At 38.1% G+C, this 13,821-nt stretch overlaps 1 protein-coding gene across 1 annotated transcript in view; it reads left to right on the top strand.

Moving 5' to 3' along the window:
• The window catches only part of DPYD (dihydropyrimidine dehydrogenase), a 584,219-nt gene that overhangs the window by 287,474 nt on the left and 282,924 nt on the right, over positions 1-13,821 (top strand). The window contains exons 9-10 of the mRNA XM_034437263.3: positions 4,157-4,264; positions 10,260-10,429. Coding sequence (XP_034293154.2) covers positions 4,157-4,264; positions 10,260-10,429 — 278 coding nt within the window. The remainder of the gene's footprint in view (positions 1-4,156; positions 4,265-10,259; positions 10,430-13,821) is intronic.

Here is a 13,821-nt window from a genome sequence, read left to right on the forward strand (position 1 = left end):
CTTTGCTCCCTCGCCACACCGCACCTTCCAAAACTCCTTACAGATACGATCCACTCCCTCGTCTGCTCTTCAGCTTATCAGATCGGATCGCCGGGAGTACAGGCTGCTCTGTCCTCTCTGTCACTGCCTCTCGCCGCTCTGAGCGCTCCTCTCCCAGCTCCACCGACCTCTTCTTTACCGCACGATCTCAGGTATAGGGGAATAGGCTTAAATCCGTCACCGCACCTCCGATCTTCTTCTAAGCTTCCCGTCTTTGTTGGTTATTGCTGCTTCGTGCCCGCCATGAATGGCCGCTCACCGCGTTGGCTAGGCAGAGCCGCCTGGTCCAGCGAGAGGTGATCGCACCCACCTCCCGCTCGTCCGGCTTCCTCTTTTGCCCGCAGGGCTCTCCGGGTCCCGCGTCCCCCGAGGGGATCCCCAAAACGCGATGCTAAAGGGTGTTGAGGAGCAGCAAGCACTCACTCACACCCTGTCACAGCAAATCGCCAACCGGAAGTCCCGCATAAAGTAGTATCATGGAGATCGAAATCGTGGAGATTGAAAAGTATGCACTTTCCACTGAGTGAAACATTGGGCTATTCTATCTTCAAGGGAGCCATTCCCTCTAACCCTGTAAGAACTGTCTCCCATTGAGCATTTTAAATGTGCCTTAACTAGGTTCCTCATTAAGCCGTGTCAAAATTTGCAAACGAACATTAGGAAAAGTGATCACTTTCAGACTTAGGAATTATGCCAAAGTGCTTAAGGCAAGGGGGGCAAGTCTCTAGAAATTATTACATAACTTATAAAGGATAACTAAATGTGTATGGAGATTCTCAGTCATCCAAGTCATTATTGTCCCAGTAGTGCTTTTTCAAGAAACAACTGGATTTTTTGTTTTTTCTTTGAAGATGTTTCACTTCTCATCCAAGAAGCTTCCAGAGTTGAAAAAACTTCTTGGATAAGCAGTAAAATGTCTTCAAAGAAAAACAAGAAAGTCTAGTTGCCTTTTGAAAAAGCACCTTTGGGACTATAGAGGATAACTTGTGAAGTGACCAAAAAGTATATTGCCCAGGGAAATTAGTTTGGACAAAGCCATTTAACATTTGCATGTTAAACCTATTTACGAGAGGTAGCAAACTAAAGCTAGCTAGATTATAATTTGTATCTTTGAAGGATCTGGGCACAAACAGTGGCCCAGTTACTTATTCAGGAAGACAGGCATTGAAATGTTCACAGAGAGCTTCATTATTACAACCAACTCTTGTCTTGAAAATCCCCACTTATTAGTATATTTGCACCAGGGTTCTTATTCAGGCAAAGAATGAGGAAAGAATCAACATGATTACAGATTTGGGTGACCTAGAAATAGAGCTGTTGAGGAGGAAGATGGAAATTAATACACAGTAAAGAAAATTGGACAAAGATTAACAAAGCTGATATAGTATTCTCAAACTAAGGTAATAGCCTAACAGACAAGCTGTACTATACTCCCTTTCACAACTTCTTCAGTGTAGAATATATTCCAGTGAATTTACAGAAATCTTCTGTCCTCCCAGATGGCATGGCCTTGAAAGAATAATATTTGTTTTTAGGCATTTCACATTCCCTTTAAAATTTTGCAAGAGGATTTCCAATTATGCCTATCCATGTCTTTCACAATAGGAGTGTACGGCCACTGCAAAATTCTGGGAGGAGAGCCAAGCCTCAGAGAGAGGATGGCATAAGCCCCAGAGTTCATAACCTCAGCCAGCAACCCACCTACACAGTAGAGTGCTCCACCAAGTCCAAGGTCAGGACCAGATAAGCACAGGAGGCATAACACCCTTGATTTAATTAAAAAGAAGATACAGACATCAGTCGACCCTACAGCAGATGAGGAAGAACTACTGGCTCAGTTGTTTGCCACTCTTTCTACAGAAGAACAAACAATTATAATCTATGCAAACTTGGAGCATTTGAATCAACTGCTGCAACTGAGACTCCGTCAACACTTTATTGTCCTCTAGCTGTCCTCCTGTTGAAATGTTGAGAAGTTCATTCTTTGGATGTTTAATACTCCCTCCTCAAAAAAAATAACGTAACAAAGGTGTTCCAACCCCAAATCATTCAGATAAATGAAGGGAACACTGAATGTTCAATGTACACAATCCTTCTATAATCCCCCCCCAAATGATTACCCCACAGGGAACAATCTACAAAGAACAAGACTAGTCAAACTACAGCCCCATCCCCCATTCTCCTATATGGATCCTTGTTGTATCCATCCAATGGCTACTCCATTTAGCACTAACACTACTGGCTGTTCCTCTTTGAAAGTGGATTCTCTCCACAGAAGCCCTGAATATGTTCAACCTTCTGACTCTGACTCTTAATCTGGCTTTCTTTGCTCTGCCTATGATACTTTTCTTATGGAACTCTCCAGACACCATCCATCCTAAATCGAAGTTCTATCTACTCTCCCATCTCTAATTTGTTCAACCCAAGTGTTGCTCCTTGTGAACAATTTTCCAGAGACAGCACCCCAAGCAAACCAACAAATTAACAACTACATCCTGCTATTTTTTTTTAATTTGATTTATATGCTGCCCTTCTCCGGAGACTCAGAGCGGCTTACAATGCGTTAAGCAATAGCCTTCATACTTTTGTATATTTATACAAAGTCAGCTTATTGTCCTCACAAACTGGATCCTCAATTTACCTACCTTAGAAAGGATGGAAGGCTGAGTCAACCTTGAGCCTGGTGAGATTCGAACTTACAGTAATTGCAGACAGCTGGTGTTAATCACAATGCTTTTAGTCTGCTGAGCCACTAGGGTCAGCAGACTAATCTAATCTCTTCTTAGAACATAGATGGATGAATCCTGAAGCAATCATACCCCAATTTTCTTGTGTTTCTCTCCCAATTCGCTATGCTGTTTTTTTGGGTTAGGAAACATCGATGTTAAGGGCATCTTCAACCCGTCCCCCAATTACTTCTTTGCTAGCCCCTGCACAACCTAGCTTCATAGGAGACAGACCTAATACTGAAAGTGGGTGTTGGTAGTCTATGTTCTGTCTTTTAAATCTCTTGGACCCAAACGCCTCAGCTGCTGTTTTTCTTTATATTCTCTTCTCTCTCCTCATCAGCTTTCAGCAGGTTGGAGGGACAATGTTGGTTTCACCAGGACCATTTCAATGGCCTTTTATGCCTTACTCAAGGGTCAAGTGCCCTTTCAGACTTTGTTTTCTTGGACATCTTCCTGTGGGTTGAAATATACTCAGGTTTTCATTCCTTCTGAATTTACACTTAGAGCTGTGTACAAAACAGCTCAGCTAGCACATTCTGCCCATAGCATCATTTCTCCCTTTTGATTGACGCTTGAATTACACTCTTGTCAATTGCCTCACAAAGAATTCAGAGAAAATGTCCTTACAGTCATTAACCATATAAATGCCACCGAGACTGAAATCTTTATATAGTCATCCCAACTTGTTTATCCCAATTGTTTGAGATGCCATGTGTCTTCCACCAGAAACAATCTTTTTTTTAAAAGTAAAGAAAAGTTACTTTTCTTGTCTTGACTGCTGATTGAGACTTCTAGCTAAAATAAAATGGCATCTGACACTGTCCTGAATGTTGTATAAGAGGCTTTGAGAGACCACAAAGACATTGTTTTGACACAATTGGGATTAATGTGTCATTTTTTTTTGAGTTCCGTTCAAACGGGTTACATAAATCGTTCTCAAGTATCATTTATTACACTGAACGAGAAAACCAACCAGAAGATTCAACACATTTCTTGATGTGTATGTACCGAATATTTTTTTAAGAAATGTGATATTTTTGTGTGCGACATTTTGTAGCAGAAAGAAACTTTTTAAAATGAAAATCATTCCAATATGTACAAAAGTGCTTATGTAGAAAAATGTGTCAATTGTTTCCTTTTTAATCCTTTTAAACTGATTTAACAAATCAGTTAAGCAGCAAACTTGTTTATCCAGATTTCACTGGGCTACACATTGAAAAGTTTAAGGTTCAAATCCTGCCTCTGCTATAAAATCACAAAAAATTACCAGAGAGAAAGAAATGGTTGCCAAAACATAAATCTTTTGAGAATTTGTGTGCATTTTCAGAAGAAAACATATATCCTTTTCTTTCTTTTTTCATTTCATTATTGAATGTTTACTGTCTTAGGTCTACCAGAACCAAAGAAAGAATCTGTATTTCAGGGATTGGGAATGGAAGAAGGATTTTATACATCAAAAGAATTCCTACCACTGGTGTCTATGGCAAGTAAACCAGGTATATATGCTATTTTATTTTGTTTGTTTAGTTAAGTATATGCAATATTTATATGTCGTCTTTTATATGATTGATGTAATACATTGCATAATGCATTAAAATACATTCTAATTCCAAAACAGTTAAAAGAATGAGTATTGGCTAGAATTGTATTTGCTAAAAATTGGAAAAATAAGAAAGCACCAATGCAAGATGAAGTTATTAAGAAAATAATGGAATGTGCTGAAATGAGCAAATTGACATTTGAAATTAGAGAACAAGAAGATAAACAATATTATAGATATGGGACTTATTTTATCAATGGTTAGATCAAAAAATATGGAAATGAAATATGATAGAGATTTTTATAATATAAGAATTGTAGAACTACAGTATATAAAATATAACATAAAGATGTATTATTATTGGATCGATTTAGGATGATGAAATGAATGTTATAATACAAATTAACTTAAATCTTAGAATATTTCGTATAAAATGAGGGAAGAATAGCTATAGTCAAATAAATGATTAATGAGAACAATAATACATAGATATATATTAGATCGATAATATGAGAATTTAGATAAACTGTGAGTTATGAATATGGTGAAGACGCACAAAAGACTTGTAACCAACCGACACACTGAGTGTAATTGAAGATGGCTTTATGTTTTTATGTATGTTTGTTTAAAAATAAAAAAAATAAAAAAAAAGAATCAGTTTTGGAAAGAAAGATAAAATAACCAAGGCAAAGAGTCAGATTTCATTGTAGTTGGATAGCACATAGTTCAATTTTTCTCCATTGTTACCAAATGTATTGGGTTTTTAACTAACATCATCCCCAATTAATGCATGTGCAGGAAAACAGAACCATATGTGTTTTTTTTACCAGTTTCAATTCAATTTGATGAAAATGAATTTGTTATTAAAATTTATTTCAAAGGAAAAAATAATTTTGATGAACTTTTCATCATACGACTTAATAAAGCCTTGGTAAGACCTCACTTGGAATATTGCACCACAATATAAAAAAAAAAGATGTTGAGACTCTAGAAAAAGTGCAGAGAAAAGCAACAAAGATGATTAGGGGACTGAAGGCTAAAACATATGAAGAATGGTTGCAGGAACTTGGTATGTCTAGTATAATGAAAAGAAGGACTAGGAGTGACATGATAGCAATCATTCAATATTTAAGGGGCTGCCACAAAGAAGAGGGGCCAACCTCTTCTCCAAAGCACCTGAAGACAGAACAAGATGTAATGAAAGGAAACTAATCAAGGAGAGAACCAATCTAGAAATAAGGAGAAATGTCCTGACAGAACAATTCATCAGTGGAATGGCTTGACTTCAGAAGTTGTGGGTGCTCTATAACTGGATATTTTAAAGAGGAGATTGGACAATCGTTTGTCTGAAATGGTATAAGGTTTCCTACTTGAGGAGAGGGTTGGACTAGAAGACCTCCAAGGTCCCTTCCAACTCTGTTATCCTGTTATTTCACAGACACAATGTGGATTCTTTCACTTACTCAGTTAAGTGGTGAGACGGAATGACTTGTCTTTCATTCTGTAGTTCTTTTTCCAATAGGTTGCAGCATCTCTGGTTATTTATGTAAGAATAACAGTATGCAGAGTTGGAAGGGAATACTGCTCTGCCAGAAGTATTGAAAGTCACCATTTTTGTTCCTTCTTTTTCTTCTTCCTTCCTCAGAATCTCATATTAATCAAATACTTAAGCTGTGATTTACAACATTTTTAGGGACTCCCTTTAAAATTCCTATTTTCTTTCTGTATTTATTCACTCAGTGAGCCTGTTGCCTGGGACTAGTCTACCTTATATTCTTCTTGCAATCTCTGTTTACTCAGCAAGAAGAAATCATCCCATCACCCACAATGGGCAATCAGCTCTCAACACATCTCTTGCAATCAGTATCTATTCAGGAGATAGCCTTTCACCATTCATAACTCAGTAGAGCTTCCTTGTGATCATACAGGAACTCACTATTAAAAGACTCCAGTACATATGAGCAAGGACAATCACAAGAAAAATAGATTAGGTATACACTTTCCCCATACGTTAGTATCTGTCACATAGAACCAGTAGATCACCAATAAAGGCCATTCACTATATTGCAAGATTTCTTTGGAACCATTATAGATTTGTTATGGCTCTGGTCTTAATATAGATGTACGTGGACAGATTTTTGCCTGATTGTCAGACAAATCTTTTAATATAGTTATTTAAAATACTTCTCTGGCCATCTATTTTATACCTGTTACTTAAGGCAGATTAAACCTGATTTAAATACTATATTTGTCCTTTTGGATGCTGGCAAAAATCTCTTCCATTTGGTAGTGATCTTACATAGTAATATATGTAAATTATTCACCTTATGGATAGACTACATGAAAAATCTCTACCATAGTTGTTGCACTGAGGAGCCAAAGTGTATACTAGCATATACTGCACCAGTCCAATAATGATGAGTGATTTACATGTATAGTACATATTGTTTTAATTGACTGTAGGTATTAGCACAAAAAGGTCCAGAAATATTTTACCTCTTAAGTGAGTGTGTGTGTGTGTGTGTGTGTGTGTGTGCGTGCACACACACACACACACACACACACGCCTCCCAGATAAAATTAGAAAATATTTGGCATATAGAAATCCAATGTTCATAAATATGGCTGTAAAATAAGGTGATCCAGTGCAGGGATCCCTAACCCTCAGACCCTGTTAGGAACTGAACTGCACAAGCGGCAGGCAAGTTAACAAAGCTTCATCTGCATATTCACGGGATCTAGGTTGTGTGCAACAGCGCCCCCCCCCCCAGTCTGTGGAAGAATTGTCTTCCATGACATCAGACCAGGGGTGAAATCCAGCAGGTTCTGACAGGTTCTGGAGAACCAGTAGCGGAAATTTTGAGTGGTTCAGTGAACCAGCAAATGCCACCTCTGGCTGGCCCCAGGGTGGGGTGGGAATGGAGAATTTGCAGTATCCTTCCCCTGCCACGCTCACCAAGCCATGCCCACCAAGCCACACCATGCCCACCAAGCCACACCCACAGAACCGGTAGTAAAAAAAAATTGGATTTCAGCACTGCATCAGACCCTGGTGCTAGAAAGGTTGGGGGCAATGATCTAGAGATGATTTTGGAGTAAATTTTATTTCATTTTTACTTCATATAGAGTCAGCTTAATGTCTTTTGTTCTTAAAATTGTATTTGAGGTTTTAAACTCTTGCTGTAAAAATTCATGTCTGCACAGAGCACAGATCATCAGACGAGTGGGGGGTGGCCTGTCAGGCCTGGAAGCCATCTTTTGCATTGGACCTTCAGGCTTGCCACATTTAGTGCTGTGGGAAACTGGGAGGGGGGGTTGTATGGAGCTGGGGAGACATGTAGCCATAATAACATTCCTTTCTCTGGGAGTCAAGGACATCTTGCCCTGTACCTGGAGAGGTGTGATTGGGAGGCATCTCCAGTTGGGATGGTGCATTGATTGGGCCATGTGATGGACATGTGAGTGCTGGGCAGGGACTTGGGTTTTCATTTGGCTGGGGAAAACCTGGAAGCTTTCAGATTCAGGTTTTCCCAGATGTGCCAATATGACATCTCTAATAAAATGGAACTTTGAGTCTTCCTTCATTGGGGGTGTTACTTGGAACCCTGACATAAGAATTATAGTCTATTGATAATGGTTAAAACATATTCTTATGAAGAAAAATATCAGAGGTGCCTTCAGGATATACATTTGTGTTAATTTACATTATCATTTCAAAAATTACAGTAATTTATTTAATTGTTTAAAAAGTAAAACAACATTAGAATGATTTTAAGGTCCCCCCCCCAGTTTTTCTTAATTTTCCAGTGCAGTAGTAAACATAAGCTTACGTGTAAGTTTTATTTTTTTCTACATAATGCTTTTTTAAAATAAAAGAATTGAGAAATTAATCTGGAACAGTTGAAATTATATCAAAAATCATAATAATCTTACAATTCTATGGAGTTGGAAACATCGATTATAGATTGCTGAACAACATTGTTCACATTCAGGCTATGACCTTGCACATTTATACTAAGGTTTATCTCCATTGTGTCTTGAACTGCCAACTTTCTTGTTGCACCAGCTCTTGCCAACCTTGCAATTTGAAAGTATGCAAATGTAAGTAGATAAATAGATACCACTTAAAGTGGGAAGGTTTTCCTGTGTTCCTGTGCCTTCAGCATATACGTCATCCTGGCCACATGACCACAGAAACGTCTTCAGACAACACTGACTCCCTTGGCCAGAAAAGAGAGATGAGGACCACTCCCTAGATTCAGTCACGACTGGACAAGGGAAACCTTTACCTTTTTCTTTTAGTATGCATTGCACACAGAATCATACTTTTAAGGATTTATATCCCATTGGTCTTCTGTTCAGAACACTTTATCAACATAATAAAGTAGTTTACAGCAGTGGTGGGTTTCAAATTTTTTTACTACCGGTTCTGTGGGTGTGGCTTGGTGGGCAGGGCAGGGCAGGGCATGGCTTGGTGGGTGTTGCTTGGTGGGTGTTGCTTGGTGGGTGTGGCAGGGGAAGAATATTGTAAAATCTCCATTCCCACCCCACTCCGGGGGAAGCATACTGCAAAATCTCCATTCCCTCCCCAATCCAGGGGAAGGTTACTGCAAAATCCCCATTCCCTCCCAATCAGCTGGGACTTGGGAGGCAGAGAATAGATGGGGGCGGGGCCAGTCAGAATTTTTACTACTGGTTCTCCGAACTACTCAAAATTTCTGCTACCGGTTCTCCAGAACTGGTCAGAACCTGCTGAAATCCACCTCTGGTTTAGGGAAATGTTTCATAAGAAAGAACTATATGGTAACTATATGTGACCCCCGATGTATGTTAAAAGTATCTATTGATTAGAAGAAAAAAAATCTGTGTTAACCAGTTTTCTGTTTCCACAGTGACCAACCAGGTGTCTTTCAGAAGCCAACAGATCAGTGGTGAAATCCAATTTTTTTTTTACTACTGTGGGTGTGGCTTGGTAGGCATGGCAGGGGAAGGAGACTGCAAAATCTCCATTCCCACCCCACTGTGAGACCAGACAGAGGTGGTATTTGCTGGTTCTCCAAACTACTCAAAATTTCCACTACCGGTTCTCTAGAACATGTCAGAACCTGCTGGATTTCATCCCTGCCACAGATAGAATAACTTTTCATGCTCTCAACAATTGCTATTAGTGATTTCATCCTGTGTGTATAACAATGTGATACTTCCCTTAAACTGACTAATTTGAACATTCTGGGGTGATTCTTTAGAAGTTCCAAAACAGGAAGTGATACATGTTGTTCCAGCACAATCTGACCCTAAAATGGAGAATAGATGTGCAGTTTTCCTTAGGCCTGCAAAATGATTTTTAGACTAAGGTGATATTATAAATAGTGGACACTAATAAGATTTTCTTCCTCGAATTTCTCTAATTCCCTTTTAAACGTGGTCTAAATTGGTGCTGAAACAACATGACTTATGAGACTATTTAAGATAAAATCTGAAAGAGAAACCAGTGTTGTCAAAGATAGACTCCACTGATGGACAGAACCTCTTGTAACATGGATTTTTTTTCTCTCTTTTTCATTTCTCAAATAATTTTGATGCTGACAAGAGAGGAGTCAAAGGCTTAATTTTTTGAACACAACAATCTTGAGTCAGTTGCATTCAATCTGACAAGGCTGTACAATTTCTTTCTTCTTCTTCTTTTTTCCAAGTGCATTATACTTTATTTCCTGCCAAGACAGGAAGGCAATGCTACTAAAGGTACTGACTATGAAATTACATGTATGGGCATATCTTAAAAGAGGGAATAAAACTCTCAATGAAGCAGAATAATTTGATAGTGACTCTCCATGCTTGGAAATGGCAAGATGCAATTTTACACTGCTTCGAGTACAAGTGTCGTTTGAGCTGTCATGCAGAAATAGTTTTTTTTTTTGCCTTGAAAATGGGGTTTTCCTTTCATCATTCAGGAATATGCGGCTGTCGCTCTTCATTGCTATCAATACAGGGAACCGTGATTGTTCTTGGAGCAGGCGATACTGCCTTTGATTGTGCAACATCAGCTTTGCGCTGCGGAGCTCGACGTGTTTTTGTGGTCTTCAGGAAAGGATTTACTAATATACGGGCTGTCCCGGAAGAGGTAAATTTCACTACTTTGCAATGAGGGACATATTAATAAAAAATACTTAACAAAGTACAACATGCTGATTTATTATTATTATTATTTTGCTCAGGCCAAATTACATATTGCACACGGTCTGTGAAACATCTCCATGGTTTTAGAAATAGAAAGAAACGAAGCAAAAAAGCTAAATAACAGCCGTTGCAAAGAAAGGCCGTATCACACGGTGGAATGAGGGCTGTCCTACAAGCAAAGCACCATCAGTGCTCGTTCCCTGACCTGATCGTTCTTTCACACCACTGTGTAGAAATAAAAAGAAGAAATGCTGGTGAGAGGAGTGGGAACAATCCAGTCCTAAACCCCTGGAATATACTCTGTTTCCCCCCAAATAAGACATCCCCTAATAATAAGTAGACTTTTGAGTGCATGTGCTAAAATAAGCCACTCCTTGAAAATAAGCCTTCCCTGAAAATAAGCCCTCCCCAAAAATATGTAAATGCATGCGCAGCTCGTCCTCGCCATTTCCTCTGGTTAGGGTTAGGGAGACAGAGCTGGAAATCAGGTAAGACGGCAAGAGAGCCCCATTTTGCTCCCCGCGCCTCAAAATAATAAGACCTCCCCTGAAAATAAGGCCAAGTGCTTATTTCTGGGTTAAAAAAAATATAAGACAGGGTCTTATTTTCAGGGAAACACAGTATGTTACTTTATCTTTTCTACATGTAGCCCTTAGAAAACCAAATTCAGAAAGTATTGGTCAGGTTGATTCTTTTACAGGCATTTACAGGCATTACACAGTAAATTACACCATTTGTCATCATATATAACAACTTCATATCATACATCAAATCAAAATATATCTTGATGAATACATAGAATAAACTACCCATTTGATATCTGTGGATAGGTATGTGACTGCACACATAAACACGGAGCTTAATATTGAAATTGACCAGAGCTGAATATTCAAGTCCTTCACCATACTTTTCTTATCTTGTATTGATGGACTATCCTGGTAAGGTTGTTCAGACTGTTTGATCAGTGTGAATTTTTGATTCAATCAGTATTACAATAATTTAATGTGTAGACTGAAGCATATCTGTAATTCAGCTTCCTTGCTTTTTTCTTTCCAAAATTTCTTAGCTTTAGAAGCTTACTAAAGTGCATAAGAGTGTACTTTAGGGAAAAAAAATATGAATGAAGAAGGTGATACTGATCAAACCTGAATCATCCATCATGATAATGACAGTCCATTCCAGAGTTAATTCATGTTGCTACCTATCAGAATAGAAGCACTATTTAAATATAGAGGAACTACACTAACTGATATGAAAGTCCCCAGTTTCGTGAATATATCTAAGTTTAGCAAACCCTGTAAGTCAAGGCTCATGAAGCAAATAAATCTGTGGTTTTAGACAATCCAGGTAATCCTCAACGTATGACCACAATTGAGCCCAAAATTTCTGTTGCTAAGTCAGACAGTTATTAAGTGAATTTTGCCCAATTTTAGGACCTTTTTAGCTACAGTTGTTAAGTGAATCACTGCAGTTGTTAAGTTAGTAATAGGGTTGTTAAGTAAATCTGGCTTCCCCTTTGTCTTTGTCAAAGGTCACAAAAGGTTATCACATAATCCTGAGACACTACAACCATCATAAACCTACAACCATCATAAATATATGCCATTTGCCAAGCATCTAAATTTTCACATGATCATGGGAAATCACATGATCATGGGAATATTGCCATGGTCATAAGTGTGAAAAATGGTCATGTCACTTTTTTCAGTGCCGTTGTAACTTTGAACAATCAGTAAATGAACTGTTATAAATCGAGGACCACCTGTACATATATTATTTATTTTTATTTGTCAAATTATATCCTTCCTCCCTCCAGTTGTTCAAGGTAGTGTATATCACATTCTCTTCTCTGATTTCATCCGAATTTGGGGAGACAGATAGAACTGAAGAATAATTCAAAGTCACTGACTCATTACACTGAAGATCAGCCAGAAATTGTAGATCTGTGTGTTAGATAACAGATACCTTTAGAGATTAAAATATTGAATTTAGGAGTAAAATGGAAATATTTCAAACTATAACTTAATTTGGAATTAAATATGCAGTTCCTGTAAACATCTATATATACTGAGCTGCTGATTGGCAGTTTATAATCATTTGTCTTATCATGAAAGCTTTTTAGTTTCAGTTTTAATTATTGCAATGTGATTGAGTGTCTTTGCTGTAATTTATATGCTACATACCATGAAGTACTGCATAATTTACATTAATGAGACACTGAATATGCCCCAGCTAGAAAATATATGGGGACATAGCCCACTCCCTTCAGTAATAGATACACAAGGGAGAGAGAGGTAACTTAAAGAAAGAAATAAGATTTCAAGATACACAGTTCATATTTTGAAGTGTTTGTCATAGTATTAAAATTTAGGGAAAGATTATTTGGAGCAAGTATAATAAATACATTAATTAATTCAGTACTACTCTAATTACATCCCACTGGTCTTCAGCTGTGTAACTTTCCTATCACAGGAGAATAAATATTGTTTGGAAATGACAAACTTTTCCCCTAAAATATTAACTAACTTTAGTTCTCACTCTCTCTTTCTCATGTGTGTGTGTGTGTATGTGTGTCTGTGTGTACGTACATACATATTATAACAAATACCCTCTACAAACAGTTCAGTCAGCAAAATCAAATAATTCCAAATATGGAATATGACTGAACACAACTTTTGTGCATGTCATGGCCAAAACCGTTAGAGCATGACACCTTTAACTACGAGTATCCTAATTGCTATTGTGATTATATATTGTATCACCCTTTCTATTAGCACAGTTATAATTTCCACATCATAACTGAAAAGATACACACTGAGACAAATATTTTTTTTCTATGAATAGATTTTAAGTTCCGTACCCAATTTGTCATCATCGTCATTTTTTTTTTTTGTTACGTGCCCATTTTTTTTTCCTGAAAACTTTTCTATGCTGTGTTAACACTGAAATAATTAGCAACTTGTATGTTTGCAACAAAATGCTTTCCCGGTTGCCAGGCCTTTCACAGCACGCCAGATGAGAAAACATTATGGAAGAAAAATAATTGGTTGCTTAGAGAGATGGAGGAAAGGGGGGGACTGACTTTGTTTCTTTATCTTATCTGTGTTGCTTGGCAGGGATCACCATTCTTCCTATTCCCTTTTCTTCTTCATTAATATGGAGAGCGGAGAGCTGGCCAGGCAGTTGCTGGAAGTAGGAAAATGCTAACAGCCTTTAGTTCGTCCCTATTCAATGTTTATAATCCCAGCTGGCCAAAATAACATTACTGCCTTAAGCAGAGTTGAAGATCTTCCCTCCATACATCACATGATGAAACCAAGTCTGAACCCCTGTGTT

Source organism: Pantherophis guttatus, chromosome 3 (assembly GCF_059756535.1).
Source record: "Pantherophis guttatus breed Tessera chromosome 3, ASM5975653v1, whole genome shotgun sequence".
NCBI lineage: Eukaryota > Metazoa > Chordata > Lepidosauria > Squamata > Colubridae > Pantherophis > Pantherophis guttatus.